This window comes from Lepidochelys kempii, chromosome 6, assembly GCF_965140265.1.
Source record: "Lepidochelys kempii isolate rLepKem1 chromosome 6, rLepKem1.hap2, whole genome shotgun sequence".
In the NCBI taxonomy this organism is placed as follows: domain Eukaryota; kingdom Metazoa; phylum Chordata; order Testudines; family Cheloniidae; genus Lepidochelys; species Lepidochelys kempii.
Genome location: NC_133261.1, coordinates 90118210 through 90136943, shown reverse-complemented (window position 1 = coordinate 90136943; position 18734 = coordinate 90118210). Strand labels below are relative to the sequence as shown.

At 42.7% G+C, this 18734-nt stretch overlaps 1 protein-coding gene across 1 annotated transcript; it reads right to left on the bottom strand.

Annotated features, from left to right (window-relative positions):
• Positions 1–5079: 5079 nt before the first annotated feature.
• On the bottom strand, positions 5080–18373 carry PNN (pinin, desmosome associated protein). The gene is made up of 9 exons (XM_073349102.1): positions 18171–18373; positions 17316–17387; positions 16810–16875; positions 12198–12270; positions 12025–12119; positions 10621–10696; positions 9360–9515; positions 9135–9273; positions 5080–7367 (listed from the first exon to the last, which is right to left on the bottom strand). The coding sequence occupies exons 1-9, from the start codon at positions 18281–18283 to the stop codon at positions 6076–6078; spliced, it is 2082 nt and encodes a 693-aa protein (XP_073205203.1). The 5' UTR covers positions 18284–18373; the 3' UTR covers positions 5080–6075.
• Between the last annotated feature and the right edge of the window lie 361 nt (positions 18374–18734).

Genomic DNA, 18734 nt, shown 5'->3' with positions numbered 1-18734 from the left:
CTCCTGCACTACACCAAGGTGGGTTGCTTCTGTGTTCCTTGAGTCAACCGGTTATTCTTGGACTAGAGAAGACAAAGGAAGTTGGCCCATGGGATTGTGGGATACTTTTGGTGGACTCCCAGGATCCAAGTCTAGGGGACTGCATCAACACTGCAAAACAATAGGGCTCTAACCCTGGGTCCTGGCTAGACTCAAGCTCGAACCCTCCACCCCTGCAGGGTACTAGGAGCCTAGGTCTGAGCCTGAGACATGTGTGTGTAGACGGAAGGGAGGTTTCGATTGTAGACTGAGTATGAGCCTAGGCTTACACTGCAGTGTAAACATGCCCTAAGTAATTTGCCCACAGTCACACATGACAGTTGTAGTAGAATCAAGAATTGGGCCCAGATCTCTGAATTCTAACCCAATGCTTTAACCCTAACACTATCCTTTTTCCTCTTTACATGTGTAGAAATCACTTGATGGCCAGTTGAAAATCTGAAGAAGTGGGGTTTTTTACCCATGAAAGCTTATGCCCAAATAAAACCGTTAGTCTTTAAGGTGTCACCGGACTCCTCGTTGTTTTAATTGAAAATATGTTAGTCTGAGAATGGAATTTTGCTCTGTGTGGTTTTCTACAGTTCAATGATTTTTATTTTGTAAACATTTACTTCCAATTTCCTTTAAAGATATGCAGTTTTAAGAGTTAATGGCAAAGACGTTAGCTTATGTAAATAACAGGGATTTTTCTGAGTGATGTAGCATTAGTGCACATTTGCTGCATTTCATCTATGTAGCTCTATACATCATTCGTGAACAATCTACCTGCAGACTTTTGGTTTTAGCACAAAAGGACTCAGCTACTTTGGATCATCAGATTAGAAGATGGAGGGTGTTAGACACCAGATTTAAAAAAAAAGTTTAGTTCAGTTTATATTTCCTGTTACTATTTGATTAATGGGTGCTGATCAATATGCAGGGCCAATGGAAAATTGTATCCTGGGATGGTTGTGGGGCTTCACTTTATGACAAAATACAGAAAAAACAACCCATCCTGTCATTTATTAATCTTAGGCCATGTCTACACTAGCAACTATGTCAGCAAAACTGTTGTTGCTCAGGGATATGAAAAAAACACCCTTCTGGGTGACGTAAATTTAGCCAGCATAAGTGGTAGTCTGCACAGCACTATGTCCACTGGTCATTGGGGGTAATTTAATTATGTTGACACGAGAGCTTTCTCCCATCGGCATAGAGCGCCTATGTGAGAGATCTTACAGTGGTGCAGTTGCGCAGCTGTAAGCTCTCTAGTGTAGACGGCCTTAGTCATAACATTATTACTCTGGTGAAATATCCAAAGCCATGACACTATGTATGGAGTAAACTGCATGGTAAGCATTGTTTACTTTTTAGAGAACAGGAATGTAAGCAAGTAGCAGCTAGACCTACTTTGATGGAAATAGAAAATTATGTACATTCTCTAGGTAATAAATTACATCCTGAGCCTGTACAGCTGACATGGCAATGAAGAAAGACTCTCAAATTCATTCCTCTAATTGCTGAATAAAAACTTGGCAAAGTTTAGAGGGAAGTCAGGTCCCAGAGACTGTATTCAGCTTTTCTGTCTGCCAAGCCTTGCTTTGATTTGCCACACCCAATAAGGCACAAATTTTTAACAGTGAGAGTAATTCTCTATTGGAACAATTTACAAGGGGTCATCGTAGATTCATCACATGCAATTTTTAAATCAAAATTGGATTTTTTCCCCCTAAAAGATATGCTCTCTTTCAAACAGGAATTACTTCAGGGAAGTCTTATGGCCTATGTTATGCAGATCAGACTAGCGGATCACAATGGTCTCTTCTAACTTTATAATCTATGAACACCAACACAACGTAAATACCATTTTTTGTTTAAATAAAACCTTAACTTCTGTCAGACTGTTTGTATACCTTGGCAGCAGTCTCTTGTAGACTGATCATGAATGTCAGGTACCTCAGATTTTCCTAAAAGAGGATTTTCTAGTCATAATTTTAAGGCCAGAATGGACCATCATAATCATCTAGTCTGAACACCTGGAAAACACAAACAATATACTTACTACGGTGATCAGTACTTAAAAGGTTAAGTGTTTTAGTCTCATTGCCAAATTATTCAAACAGCTGTTGAGACTGGAAAGAGAATGGGACCTTTCCCTGTCTCTAATCCTCATCTCCAGACAGGAAATTGGACTCTTCCTATGCCTGCTGAGAGCAGCTGCCTAATGACTCCATGCACTCTATTTCTGGAGACCTAGCAATCACTATGGAAATATTCAATTTAAGATGCTATTTTCAATACTGGTTGAAGCAAGTGATTGCTTTTCCCTATCTTTAATAAATAAATAAATAAATAAATCCTGAATAGACATCTCACAGCTACATGGTCCAGAATATGTTATGCAGGGAGGACGGGACTTCAGCATTTAGAGAAGTTACTGAAAAGACTACAAAACAACTTACTGCTGCTGACAAACGTGGCTCTGTTTTAGTTTTGTTTGCAAGCATCTTGCTTTTGGGAAATTTAGTTTTTCTGACGATATCATACATAAATGTCTGGGTCCAAATAGACAGGACAATTTTAGTAAGGCTGGCTGTGAACAGTGCAGCAACGTGAGCTTACTGTATTTATATAGTGGCCATTAATATCATGACAAAATCTCTTGCATCTGAAGTATTAAGCTATCACATACACCATCTACACTATTACTCTGCAAAACTAGAACCAATTAACCAAGTACCTCTCTAATTTACATTCAAACCAGGTCAGAAATAAACTTTTTTTTCTCCTTTTGTCAAAATTTATTGCTGCCTGAAATAGGACCTAAACCTAAAATAAGAATTAAATTTAATCAATCCACTGTCTAATTGACTAACTAGGATCCACTGCATTGCTACTGTAGGTTGAACTAGTGCATTCCTTCAGACCTATGTGCTGTGGTGTCTGGTTAGCACAGCTCACTTCTTGTCCAGGACTCTACTATTACTCAACACTTCCTGGACAATAAGCAAACCACTCAACTGTGTTGACAGAATAAAGGGCAGCTTTTTAAGAAGCTGGACACTATTTTGCAACTTATGGTTAAAATGGCAAAAAAGTTAAAATGGCTTCTAAAAATGGAATCTGAAATAAGCAGTTAACTAAATTATGGCAGCTAAGGACATGCTTGCTAATAGCTTCCCTGTAAACAACAGAATTGCTGATAAATTTAAAATGTAGCATTTTCCAACTGAGACAGGGACAGCTGAATTTGTCTCCCCTATATCTAATTATAATCTGCAAGACAGAGTCCCCAGTGCAGATTATGTACAAATTCTTCTGCAGGTATTAGATTAATCCACCTCAGCTCTGACCCATTGTTTAAAAAAAACAGAAGGGGAAATGAGTTTGCACTGACAGGCAAGAAGAAAAAGCAGCAGCAATTCCAGAGAAGCAAAAGCAAAAGCAGAAAGCACACAGAAGGGAAGTATGATGGAAGATCCCGATTGAAAGGAATGCTAGCTGATTAGTGCAAGGCAGAAACTTCAGCAGCATCACCCTTGCATAACATCCACTCTCAGCACTTAATTTCATTCTTGGGTAGTCAAGTATTCTTTAAGCAAAAGAGTCCACTGTTCTACACTACTATGAAATGATGGGTCAGGCTGAACGGTTTGAAGTGGATCTGCAGAACTAAACTGAAAGATGAATTAAGCACAAGGGGAGTTTGGCACAAGCACGGCAGTTGATTGTATATCCCTTCTGAAATGGTTCTAGGATTTCCTGAAGATATTTATGAGTGAATCATTCTCAGATTCTTCTTACCAAACCCATTCCACCCTCACTTCCTGGGACACACAGCACAAATGTGTTTTGTTCAGTTTTTAACTTGTACAGTAGTTTTGCCATTCACCTTTTTTGTTTTCAAATACCATATATACTGCACGCAGATGATGTTAGCTTTTTTGTTTGCGGTATTGTTGTAGCCATGGTACTTCCAGGATATAAAAGATAACACTGATGATGTAATATCTTTCACTAGACCAACTTCTGTTGGTAGAGGACAAGCTATGGAGCCCAAGAGAGGTGCTCTTCAAGTCTAGAGAAGGTAACCAGAGTGCCCAAGCTAAACACAAGGTAGAAGAGATTGTTAAACATAAGGGGTTCACACATGCTGGAAGAAACCACTTATAACAAAGTGACCAATTAACACCTCAGCAGTGGTAGGAGAATGAGGGGCTAGTAGGCAGCAGAATGTTTTATAAATTGTTGTAACGGCCATAAAACCATAGTATCTGTTAAGTCAATGGTTTTTAGTGTTCTGCAGTTATGAATTTAAGTTCCCAGGCTTGTCTTCTGAAGATGGTGTACCGGTTTCTTTTGAGGGTGAGGACAGAGGTCAGATATGAAGTGAACGCTTTGTAAAAAGTGTTCACCCACAGGTGTGAGTCTTATTTTTCAGTGCAATTTTGATGCATAGTGATTACGTGGGTGAAACGAGACAGGAGTTAGGGCATATAATGCAGTGGATGAGGTATACCACATTGTGATATGCCTGTATAGGACTCATGGAAACCTGCACAACACCTTCAAAAGGCAAGCCTGGGAATTTAAATTAATAATTCTGCTGGACAGTAAAAACCATTAACTTAACAGACTCTGATTTTATGGTCCATTACAACAATCTGTATTACACCTGGTTCCCTCCATTTTCCTGGAACTGCCGAGGTGTTAATTGCCCACTTCATTTTAAGAGGTCTCCTACACCATGTGAAGACCTTATGCTTCATCTTTCCCACCTTGTACTTAGTTTGGACACTCTGGTTACCTTCTCCAGACCTGAAGTGAAGCTCTGTGAAGCCAGAAAGCTTGTTCTCTTCATCAAACAGAAGTTGGTCTAATACAAGATATTACCTCTCTCACCTTGTGTCTCTCAATGTTAGCCTTCACAGATTAGTATGAGCAGAAACAGAAACAGTCTCAAGCATCCGTTCAGTAGTCTAATAAGCCACATTTATTTGCACATTTACAGAACAGGCCAACAGGTATGTCATTGTTTCAATCAAAATTATAAAAACAAAGTCACCTTGATACACCATACTGCTTTATTTGGAACTTACATTCAAAAGTATCCTTGAACACAAAACATTGGTATTAGTCCCAGATAACTCCAACATAATATTCATAGTGGCATACAGGGATCAAAGTTTCATCAGTGGTGAACAAATATAAGATCCTAGTTAAAAGTGACCAGAGGTCTTGGCCTTTTCCACCACTGGCCAACAAAGCAGGGAGCATCACTAAACAGACATTGTTTTCAGAACATAGTTGTAAACATAACCTGAGCACCTGCAGAGGACAGAGTAGCATTCCAGACTCTGTCTTGGTCTACATTAGCATTTTTATTTAACTACTGCTCATATGTGGGTTGGAGAAACATTGGTAAAATGGGGAAATAAATCAAGCTAGAATTGGTTAGGGTGGGGAAGAAAGTAAAGGAGTGAAAACAGATTGTTCACTTCCCCCTCTCTGTCCTGCTTTGGGAAGTTGAGGCTATCTTTAGGGGGACTATGAATTCCAATTCTTGCCAGGGATGGAGGAGAGAAGGTAGAATGGTAATTATTCTAGGCAACAATGTTATAAAAGCTCCTAAAATATGTAGATGGAAAGTTAAGTGTCAACAGGACATCTCAAACCATTTATTTAAAATGCACATTTATTTCTACAAAAAAAGATGTATGATACAGAAGTAGAAGTGATCACACCAATTTAAAGATTTACCTATTAAAATATACAGAGATTCTTAATGAGTACAGGATATTTAAAAAAGATGCAAAGGGGGGGGTTAATTCTTTTATTTTTACAGTTTTCTGGAACTTCACATAATTTTGATAAGTAACCTTTTACAAAATTATGTAAAAAGTACAAGATGCCTGGTAAACTGTCTGCATTTTTTCCAAAAGACTTTTTACAGCATGCATTTGTTAAGGCAGCCTTCTCCTCCTCATAAGGAATCCTTTTACTCATCAAGTAATCTTCTGCTGCAAAGATTAGGCTAAGGAAGTTTAGTCTCTTCTGTTAACGCCTTTTGTCTTTCCTGTCTGATTTACGGTCTCTTTCACTCCGTGAAGTTCTTTTGCCTGACCGACTATTTTCTGACACAGACCTCTTTCTGTCAGACCTTGAGCTTTTATCCTTTGATCCTTTTGTATCTCTGCTACTACCTTTCGAAGACTTGTGACTTCTGTCTAGTCCTGAAGCATCCCTTCGCTTCCTATCCAAGCTCCTCCTGTGCTTTCTATCCCTATTATGACCCCGTCCTCTGCTTCGACTTCTGCTCTCACTGCTGCTAGTGCTACTGCTGCTACTGTCTCTGCTACTACTTCCACTCGTGCTACTGCTGCTGCTGGAACTACTCCGACTACTGCTGCTGCCACTGCTGGAACTGCTGCCGCTGCTACTGCTGGTTGAGCTACTACTACTAGTACTAGTGCTGCTGCTACGACTTCGACTCTTGCTAGTCTTGTTCCTTGTCCTACCCCTGCTTCTACTCCTAGTTTTACTCTTAATTTCTACGCTCGTCGCCTGGATCTGATCAGATTGCAACTCACCCAGCTTTACAGACACCGCAGCGATTTCCTCCTGGTCTGCCCGAGGCTCTTGATCTTGAATGGACTGAGACAATGGTGGAGGCTGTGGCAGTGGCACAGACTCTGGCTGGGGCTGTATCTCTGCCTCAGGCTCTGGCTGGGCTTGAGGCTCCTTTTCCTGTTTCTCTTCAGGTTCAGCTTCAATTTCTGGTTTGTTAGCTGTCTCCTTTTCAGGAGAATCAGCGTTAAGCTCTTTGGCTGGCTGAGCTTCACACTCAGCTTCTGGTGCCACTTCCTTGCTATTTTCACTTTCTAATGGTTCTACACTATCAGCCTCATTCATCTCCATCATATGCTGCTCATTATCCACTGGCTGAGAACTCTCACCTTCCTCTCTTACAGCCATGACCTCTTCATGCTGACTATCCTGCTGCCTGTCATTCTCCTTCACCTCACCTCTCTCTTCTACCTTATCCTCAATTTCATGTTTCTGCTCCTCCTCCTCCTCCTGTTCTCTCTCTGCATCACTATGACCTGCCCCTATTTTCACCTTTTCCTCCCCTGCCTCCTCCATTTCTATATCATTGTTCTGGTTACCTGTCTCCATCTCTTCCACCTGCTGAGCCACCTTACCCTCTTCCTGCTCCTTGTTCTGCTCTTCTTTCTTTTCTTCATTATGCACCTCCTGCTGTTCTTTTTCCTTTACAGACTGTCTTCTGGGCCTGGCCTCCATTTTGTTAATTTGTTCTGCAAACTCATTGCGTCTATTTTCAAATATTGCTGGAGAACAAGAGGCAAACATGAAAGAGTAAATTTCAGAATAACTTGTCAAAGTTAAGACTGAAATCTTACTTTATTCCCAAATATGTGTTTATGAATTGTAAAATACTATGGTCCTGTTATCTTTTCAAAGTGTTGTGCCATTCAACTGTAATGCAAAAGATGACAATAGTTTACCAAGAAAGTGAAAGGGGACAGAGGTAGGTAAATTTAAGCCCAAATTTTAGATTTTATGAAAAGCTATCCAAAAAGATTGGTCAACAGATGTTCAACATTTCTAGAATTCCAATGAAGAATTCTGACTGATTTAAACATTAATAGATTTAAAAACTAAACATCAGAATATAGGTTTCCTTGGGCGTAATTTTAAAGCCTGATCCAAACCGAACTAGACCATAGCCAATCCAAAGCCAACCTGAGCATGTTGGGTTGTTTTCAAACAAGATAAAAACCACTTGTATTCCGGTCAGATTGCAAGGGTCTAGCCACTGACCTGGACTCCATTTTCTTTACTTTGTTTTCTCCATGGAGCCACCCGGGCTAATTACCACTGACCCCTCATGCCACCTCAACCTAGTGCCCCACAAATGAAGAGTGTCTGCGTCTCCCTGGGTTGCTGTCCTGAACCTGTGCTCAGTGCTGACACCCATCCTTGGGGCCCAGCTCCTGCTGGGCTCCTCACTGCACAGTGCAGCAAGGTGAAGGTGGCCGGCAGGAAAGGGGCATGCAACTGCTGTCGTGCCGACCCAATGAGCAAGAAGAGGTGATCAGAGACTACCTGACCTGACCTAAGCCCAGGAGTGTCAGGCTGTTTTCAACTCAACCCTAATGCTTGTAGTTGGATCTGGTCAAGCTTGGACTGGTTTACGAGACTAACACCAGAGCATTTTCACTTCGGTACTCATACTATTGGCACTGACTAGGTTCCAGTGTCTAAACTGGATGAAATGAAAGTAGTAAGAGCCTAAATGGCAAAAAGTAAATTAGATGTTTATAAAACTCAATTTTATTAATAAGGTATTTGTACACGTGAACTAGTTTTAAACGAGAATGTAACTTGACAGCATTCCTTTCAGCTAGGAAGGTCAGTCAGAATGATATAATCCCAATATAGAAAAAAGGCTTTGAGGGAGCGAGATCTCATGTTTAAGAAGATTCAAGGAAAATACTACAATTGATAAATTCTCAACTGAATTATCACCTTTCAAAAAACCCATAAGATGCTCAGTATCACACATACTGATCTATTCCTGAAAGAAAACTTAGATAGTTATTCTGAGGAAAAGGGTGCACACACACACACATATTTTTAAGATCAATACTTTTAAAAAATTGTTTAAGTTATCACAGAAGAGCTAATTTGTTCTGTTCCTCAGAACACACAAGTTGCTGACTCCTTGGTAACACTTACATTTTCACACATGCTCGCTCCATGGAATGTGCCTCCTTACCTTCTTGCCTCATTAGCATTTACAGGTGAGACATGGCTACGGGCGATAACATGAAGCAAAGAATACAACACACACACACCTTTAAAAGACTATATGCATACACCACTTCTCAATTAATTTTGCACTAGATAATGACTTCTTTAAAAAAAGGCGTTAAGTGACAAACACTTCTCCCACTTCTCCATCAACCACAGTTTAGAAATGTAAAATTTGTAAAGGAATTAAGATATTGAAATTCAAAAAGTTAAAGAAAATACATATCTTGCTTGAGGGAGGGGAGTACGCTCACACTCCTTTTCCTCCATATACCACCTACCATTCATTTTTTTTTGCGAATCATCTATTAGCTTTTGCGTAGCGGGACACATCCTGCCAGGTATGTAGAAGAGATGGGGCCTTGTCCTGGTTCTTATATATTTAATTATTTTGGCATTATGTTCATTCCATTCTTCTTGCTGAGAAACAAAGGAAAAAAATGTAAGATACACAAGAGTATCCTTTACATAAAAGAAGTGCTGAGAGTAAAAGTGAGAATACTCACCAGTTGAGCAAGTTCAACCTTTTGTTCCAATAGACGCAGTTCTGTCTGTTTAGCACGCCTTTCTTCAAACAATTCCCGCCTCTCATTTTCAACCTGCTTTCTCTCCTCCTCTGCCTGCACTTCAAGCTTTTGTTCAATTTCTTGACGTCTCTTTTGCTGAAGGTAAATAAGGTATTGTTTTAGCATTTTCTTCTAGTGTTGAAAAGGTACTCTTGATCAGTTTTGTAAGTATAAAGAGTTACATAAATGTTACACGCAGTTATACTATGGAGTGAAATATATATATTCTTCCTTTAAACACAAGTTAAGATAGAATTCAGAAGCTAGCTAGCAACCTGTAGAAAAATTCTGACCTCGGTTTAAGACCAAACAGTTGTCTCAATAGGAAAGAATTCAGAACTGCAACTTATCAATAATTGTTAAATAGTTAATTTTACCTAAGCAATTATTCTTTTTTTAAAAAAAATCCTATCATCCATTTGGGATCAGGCTGACCAATCACCAAAAATGCTTTTCTAGTTTAAATGCTTATCTAGTAATAAGTTACAGCTCTACTAACAATGGCTTTATCAATACCACAGGAGACTCACACATCTATTTACTGAAAATGGGAAGGCTTACAATACATGTTACAGAAAAATCATTGACTTGTGCACATAAGTGGCACAGCACAATTACATTCTTATGCACTTTTGGCACAGTTGCCTATGGTTTACAAAATCAGAACACAGAAATAGAATCACTGCATCTTAAGTCAATGATTACCTTTAACAACTGTTTCATTTTGTATTAACAGTAATAGACCACTTGTTTGAGGGTTAGATATCACAGACAGCCTTTTAGTTGGCTACAAGTGCCATTCACTTTGAAATTACTCCAAGTACTCAATACCAAGAGAAAAATGTTATCCTTTTCCGGCTCTGCATGTTTTAGAACATGATGCTTTCTTAAAATTTCTTATGAGCATATACTATTTATCACTGGTGTCATGACAACTGGGGACAAAGCTCAGAGTTTCGCAGCACTTTGAAATCCTAAAAGAAAGAAAAGTCCCTACCTAGTTTTTATAGCTTTTCAGTTCAAAGCAGCTTTAAAAGCTTCTTAAACTCTTGGGCCCCTGAGGTCAGGATGTCTCACTATAAGCAATGCATGCATCATGGGAATTTTTCACTCCATGCACTGAAGTAGTAACTGCCTAATTTTGCCTCACTTGCTTTAGTTGTGTCAGATTATGGCATATAATATTAAGAGAAACAAGTACCCTCTCAGTAGCAACTGTGGATTCTTGTTTAAATTTCTGAAGAGTGCCCATCAACAAGCCAAATATACGTCGATTCCTGAATAAAAGATAAAACACTTTTTGAGTCTCAGTTTAAAACAGAGGGTTTTTGCTTGCATGAACACTGAAGGAAATTATTGTACATTTGTGACACCTATTTCTATAGGGTCATTAACATTCCAAGGCCACAAGAAAGACGTATGGACTGTGCCAACAGTGTAGAACATAATTAATAATGTATACTTTGACGTAAGTGTACACTTTGCTTTACCAAATAGGCTAAGACATGATCTATGTCCACAAAACCTCACGCTTACAGTTCAGGTAACAGTGTGGAAAAATAACTACTAAAGAATTCATTGTAAAATACATACATGGAAAAAGTGGATTTTAAGGAAGGATTTAGAAAAGGGCACAAAAAAATTAAAAGCAAAAGACTGTTCCAAGTGCAGGGAATAAGAGAAAGATGAAAGCTGAACTGACTGTTTAGTCTAGTAGGGGGATCCATGGACTGGAAGAGTCTGGGTTCTGTCATTGGACTATTGTGTGAACTTAGGAAAGTCATTTCACTTCTCTGTGCCTCCATTTCCCCAGCCATCTTATGTCTATCAGCCGAGGAAAGGACCACCTATTACTATGTGTTTCCGCAAAACCTTATACAATGGAATGTCACACATTCAGTGGTAGGGGCTGACTCTCTCTCTCTCTCACTTGACTCTAGAGGCTGGGAATAAAAGTTCACTGACAACAGCCTAGTTGTGATCTTGTCCAATTGCAGAATGTGCTTGACAATTATAAGGCTTGTTTAAAGTAAATACATTTACTTCCTTCCCCTATCCATAAACTCACTCCTCCATGCCTCCCATTACTGCCTTTTTCTGAATATTCTTCTTCCCTACCCAATTCCTCTTTTCCCTGCCTTTAGGATTTTCCCCCTTGTCCCTTACTTTTAGGAACTATGCCCCTCCCCTTTAAGGGATACTGCCTCTCCCAACAGAAAATTTCTCCCCCTCACTCTTTTTGGGTGAGGAGATAGGGTACCAGAAGCAATTACTCCTCTTAGCATGGAGCCACAGGGCTCACCCTGAGCAGCAAAAGCCAGGCAGGAAGAAAGAAGACAACACGAGCAGAGTCCTGAAGTCTTTGTAGGGAGGGGAGAGGCATGTGAGAACTGAGGACAAAGCATTCTCTATCATGTAATCCATTTTAAGAAGTGTACCTAGGCTACGTTTACTTTCAAGGTAGTCCTTCAAAGTCACCTGTCATGTATAAATATTGCCTTCAGGAACCATATGAAAAATTTTAAAAAAAAGTCATACCATGTTCAATGTTAGGAGACAGAACATGTGAAGGTGCCACATAAGCATAAGGAAAATAGATTTGTACCTTTGTTTTCCCTTCTCATCCATAGTTTGATCCTGAATTAGGTCTCGACGTGTTCGCTCTTTGGAGGTAGCAACAACAGAAGATTGCAACGCCGGCTACAAGAACAACAAAACAATTAGTTTGTGTTCCATCTACGCACTTGTGTGCCAAATGCCCACTCTCTCAACTGTTACCTTTTTAACATCTTCATCCTCTGCGTCGCTTTCATGGCGTGATTCTCTCCTTGTCCGACGTTCCCCACCCAGCCTGAGGAGAAAATACAAGAGTCAAACATCATTATTTGAGATTGAAACAAGAATAAAGGAAAGTTTACATCCCAATAGAAACAGCACTTTTCAAGACTGCTGCAGCCACGTGCACCAAGATTTCCAATAAATTCTCATCGTCCAGAAGTTTAGAAGATAGTCAATAAATAGTGCTCAGGCTACAGATTTGCATATGGGACTCCCGTGTCAGAGAACACAAGTATTACAGTTTACAAACAGTACCTTAAATTGCTTTAAACAGTATCTAGTAAAGTAAAAGACAGGACTGCCTGTTTAGGTATTTATTGTACACATAATACATTACTATCCTCGGTTTTATTCCCAGTTTATAACCTCTCTGTGCTTAAGTTTAGTAAGTATTTACATACTGCACTTCAGGGTGGAGTTCAGAGGCTTCAGAATTTGTAAATGGTTTTGAAATTTCAGGAGAAAATGTTCCTTAAGTTATCTAAAATGGATGAAATCCTCACAATAAATTAATCCGTGAAACACTGCAATTTTCCAGATAATGTGATCAATATTTCAGTGTAAGCATTTTTTGCAGAATTAAGTGTTAACTTTATAACAGATTTTAACCCAGAACAATTATTCTCCAAAGTTAAAACCCTAAAAGGTGGTCTAAGAAGCAGCAGACTAGTACAGTACCGCAATATGATTTTTTTTAGTGAAAATGATTGATGATCAAGCAGTAAAATGCTTTAAAACGAAGTAATTTTTAACTACTTTTGAGAGACATATGGCACCAATTCAGAAAAGCACTTACCGGTAAGTACATGTGTAAGTGCTTTGCTGAATCCAGGTCTTAATAAAGAACAACAAACCTACAAATTAACAACAGAGCTATTCCCAATTTTTATCTCCTGGTATTTCTGTATCACAAGGCCAACCTAAAGTATGAACTCTTCATACTTCAAGACAGACTGCATACATATGTGCAATGTTTTAAGATACTTTTGAAACAAATGCAGATCTTGTTTTTCTAAAAGAGTACACAATGAACACAACTACGGAACTCCTTTAAAATTCCACGAACAAAACCAAATGATGAGACCTTATTGCTGAACTGCAGCCAAACAGAAAGTGTTTCTGATTAAAGAGAATCAGTTACACAAGAATAAACTTGAGCAAAGCAAAACAAAATTTTATGAGATTCTGTTCCTGTGTGTTGGTTGTGTTTATTTAAGATATCTCCTTCACAACCCGGTTTCTTTGAGCCTTCTATAAAGTCAAACCTAGGTAAAATTGTTGCTACAGAATGTTGCAGTGTTGCAAGTTCTACACCATATCTGCACTGTATGATCACGCAGAAAAGATTTCAAGAGGAGAAAGTCCTTATCAACAGCCATGAACTCAGCAGCAAGCTCCTCAAACATACTCACACACACTGAATTTGGCAGTGATACATACTAAATCCTGGGGCAAGAAAGTCTGCTGAATTGACTAAGAAATAAAATCACTGCTGTGTTCCTTATGTTATTAAAGGTGACCTACAAAGAAAAAAATAGAGGACATGCTCACCTATAACTAAAGTGTTTTGAAATGGACTCTACACATTCACTCTCTTGGGTTGCACTATGGTGCAGTTCCAGTGGTTGAATGGTCCATTGCAGTGTCACCCAAGTGTCCTAATATCCCCTCCTTCTCTGTTCCTGAATGTTCTGTGGGTAAAGCTATAAAAGTGGGCGTGGTGTTCTGGCCAGCTCAGTTCCTTTCACCACCTTCTCAGGTCTGTGACTGCAATAAAGACTTCACAGACAATGGGTAGGGAGTGTGAATGTGTAGAGTCCATCTTGAAGAACTCCAGTGACAGGCAAGTAACCTCTATTTCTTCTTCGAGTGGCATCTATACACGCCCACTCTTGGGACAGTCTGATAAGTGGTACAGTGAAATGAGGAAAGTGGGACACTTAAACACTGACTGAAGTACAGCTCTGCTGAACTGTGCAGCACACCCAGATGCTGAATTAAGGGAGTAATGTTTAGAGAATGTGTGTACAGAGCTCCAAGTTCCAGCTCTGCAGTTTTCAACAAGCACACAGTCAAAGAGGCTGCCTTAGCCTAATTAAATGTGTCTTTTAATGTTGCAGGAAGAGGGACAGAAGGTAGTTTGTAGTTCTCTAATACAGAGCCTAACCCAGGGGTCTCAAACACGTGGCCCACGCAGTTATTTCCTGCAGCCCGCCAAGCTCCCTCCCTGAGTTATTTTGTGCGGCCCACCAAGCTCCCCACCCTCCCACACCGCATCCCCGCTCCTCTGCCTACCTCCAGGCACTTAGTGCTTACCAGGAGGGAGGGGAGAGGAGCAGGGAGCCACAAGCTCGGGGAGGAGGCGGAGATTTGGGGAAGGGATTGGAATAGGGTCAGGGAGGGGGCGGAGTTGGGGTGGGGACTTTGAAGAAGGGGTTGGAATGGGAGCGAGGAATGGGTGGGAAGAGGCAGGGCAGGGGTGGGGCCTGTCAGTGATGCGGCCCTTGGGCCAATGTACTAGTTCTCATGTGGCACGCCTGGTGATTCGAGTTTGAGATCCCTGGCCTAACCCATTTAGACAAGCATTTAAAATAATCTGACTTTTACTATTCACTTTCAAGGCTATGGACAGATTAGGTGATTTAAATCCGGGGTCTTAAAGACGCATGCGGCCCATGGGGTTATTTTCTGTGGCCCGCCAGCTCCCCACAGCGTTTACCTAGAGTGGCTCCGGCCCGGTGCGCACTGGGGGCAGGCTCCCTGCCTGCCTGCCCTGCCCCCGCACTGCTCCGGGAAGCGGCCGCAACCTGGGGGGGAGGGGTCACAGGGGCTGGGAACGGGAAACCGTGGCCAATAGGAGCTTCGGTGGAGATACCTGGAGGAGCGGCCAGGGCAACACACAGATCCCTGTGCCCCCGCCCCAGGTCTTGGCCGCTTCCCGGAGTGGCGTGGGGGCAGGGCAGGCAGGCAGGGAGCCTGTCCTGTCCTGCCCCCGGTGCGCACCGGGCCGGACCCAAACCCCACACCCCTCCTGCACCCTGACCCCTGCCGCACCCTGGACCCCAACCCCCTGCCCTGAGCCCCCTGCACCCCTCCTGTACCCCCTGGGGGCAGGGAGGGGCAGACTTGGGATGGGGGCATGGAAGGGGTGGGAAGAGGTGGGGCCTCACGGAAGGGCTGGAGTGAGGCAAGGGCGGGGCAGTGGTCAGTGGTGAGCCCTCCGGCAAATGTACTAGTCCTCATGTGGACCTTGTCATTTGAGTTTGAGACCCCTGATTTAAATAAAATGTCAGTGCTCTTTTATCAATTGTGTGGAGTTTTGATTTTCCCAAGTGTGCATGAGATGTGGAAAAGAACACTAGTAGAATAAGTGACTGGTCAAAATGTAAGTCAATGAGGGGAGGAGCAGCAGGCAGCACAAGAGCACTCCAACTGCTATGAAGTTTCACTGTCAGAGTTGCAATCAAGAATGGTACACATAAAGGCCACTCAAAGACATAGTAACAGGTCTGTGACCCTATGCTTTGTCTATATATAGGCTTGAATTGGTTTAACTTAGGGTCCTTGTATAGGCACTGACTCCGGGGCTGGAGCTACAGGCGCCAACTTTCTTATGTACTGGAGGGTGCTCACTAATCAACCCCTGGCTCTGCCACAGGCCCTATCCCCACTCCACCCCTTCCCGTCCCCTCCCCTGAGCCCTTCCGTGCCCTCACTCCTCCCCACCACCCCTGAGCCTCCTGCACGCCACAAAACAGCTGATTGGGAGGTGCGGGGAGGGAGGGGCTGATTGGCAGGGCTGCCAGTGGGTGGGAGGCGCTGGGAGCTGATGTATTACTGTAGCTCTTTGGCAATGTACATTGGTAAATTCTGGCTCCTTCTCAGGCGGGCCACCCCGGGTTAAACCATTACAATTTTGATGTGTAAAAGAAGCCGTAGTTATCTGCCCCAGCAAACGGATACTCAAAACTGCCTGCACTGTCAAACTTCTACCACTGTATTCAATGAGAAAAATATTAGCAAAAACATTCAGTTAGTATGTTCAGCAGTTAATGTTGACAATTAAGCATCTTAGATTTCACTGTTCACACCCCATTGAGCTGGGGGGAGGGGGAGGCAGTTTACACCCATATATTACTTCAGAACCATTAAAGGATGCGTATATAAGTTACCACTCAAATTCTACATCTGATTGCACTCCTTCACAATTATAGAATATACCTGTAGTAGAACCAGAGGCTTAAAACGGAAAGCAAATACTAACCTTATAGTCCATTGTATTGCATTTTATAGTGAGGAAAATGAGACAAGATTTCGTCAAAGGTGAGACGGACATGTTAATACACAGACAGGAAATCATACCCTTACTGGTGCAACAGTGTTCTTCCAAAAACATTAGTGACAACAGTGTCTTAATTTTGGAATGGTTAATCTTTAAACAGGTAATTGTAAAGCCACCAAGCTAACAATTTCCAGTTCTGAGAATTTAAATTTGCTAAATCATAATGACCATTTACCCGAGTAAAGTTTTTATGTCGACCTCTGTACCTACCTACTGGTTGCCCCTTCAAGATCCCTCTGTTTGGCTGGGGGTCCTCCACTATCCGAGAATCCACGCCTAAAAAAAATACAAGACTTAAGACAGGAAGTAGTAGTCTGAGCAGAGACCTGGAAGCTGGAGCTCCGGAGTGCCCAATGCATGTCTGTCACTGATTCAATTGCGACCCTAGGTAAGTCAAATCTCCTGTCTGTGTGGTTAATGCTTGCCTACCTCGTAGGAAATAACAAGCATAATAATTCACTATATTTTGGTAACAGCCAAATTATATAGCACTCTCCAAACACTAAGTAAATACCCTATATTAGTGGCATTAAGTACACAATAACCCTGTAATTTTGACCCTCCAACACCTGATATTCTACTATGGGAAAGTATCATTTAGCCAGGGCAGACAGTTGGCCACAAAATAAATAAGCGTCTCATGTAGTCACAGCTAAAGCTAACATGTACACAAACATGTAGTAACTTTTATTTTACCTAATTCTGAAGTTTCTTACCTTAGCAATATGCTACCACGCCCTCTACCTCCACCAGGGCCTGTGATGGTCAATAATCTACCTTGAGCGGGCCTGGAAGAAATGTACTAGGTGTTAAAACTTGACCAAGGTAAATAAATACATGCTCTCTCTGGCCACCTGCACAGCCTCACACACCAGACATGGAGTGTGACAGAACCTTGCTTGGAAAAACCTTGCCCGGGGGGAGCAGCAGCACAAACCTTGGGGAGATGCACAGGGACGTGACTGCCACTTTGCATCGCCAGCATTGTATTTAAAATAAAAAAGGGGGGCTGTTTTCGCACCTTACCCCTCCTCTCAATATCATTAATTAATAATAATAATAAGCAGCAGCGCTCACCTACATTCATGAAAAAAATAAGGAACTTTTGTGTGTCCCTTAGACACGTTACCGACCCTGCGGGCAAATCACACGCACCGGGTCCCTGCAATCACGAGGTGGTGAGAGTCGATCCAACGCCCTGCCCAGCAAGCCCACAGGAGCAGCAAGGAAAGCGGCGGGGAGCCCCCATCTGCACGCTAGAGGGAGGCCGCAGCGCACGCCAGGGCGCTCCGTGTGTGTGTGGGGGGGGCCGTCTCCCGCGCTCACGGGTCGGAACCTGGTGCCCGAAGCAAGAAGGGGCGTCGGGCTGTGGCCTGGGGAACCCCCAAACGCGCGAACAGTCGGCGGGGTTTGCTGCCAGGGTCGGACATGCGCGGCCCCATCACTCCCCAGGAAAAGGAGCCGGCAAAGCTCGCGCTGACCGCTAGGGCCCGGCCCAGCCGCCGCCCGCAGCCTCGGGGCGCGCGCCCGCCCACCCAGCCCCGGCCTCGCCTCGCCTCGCCTCGCCTCACCTCACATCGTTGGGGTCCCGGCCCGTGAGTTTACGGATATTCTCATCCACGTGCTTGAGGCTCTCCTTGGCCTTCTCCAGCTGCTCCTGCAGCGCGCGCACCGCCACCGCCATCCCGCCAGCAGCGCGGCCTAGCCCGGGGCCTAGCGCAAAGCACCGCTGGGAAACGGGGAAACACGCTCCGCCTACAGGCAACTCGTCCCGCTCTGTAACCCGCCAATCACAGAGCTCAAAGCCAGAGTGACACCAAGAGCTCTGACACCGACCATCCGCGCCCGCCAATCACCAAACCCTGACGAAGAACGACACCTCCCAGCGCCAAGAATCGCCCGACTCATCTGCCAATTAAAGAGCCCCATGACGGAGTGACACCCCCACAGCCCACCACCAGTCGCCTTTGCCTACCATATCTGCGAATCACCAAACGGGCGAACAAAATGACACCGCTAGAAGCCAACCAGCACAGTTTCCTTCCTTCAGGTCAACCAATCAGAAGCGGAGTAATACTGTCCATCTCCACCCACTCCGAACTAATCCCAACTTTCCCACCGAGGCGCCTCAAAGG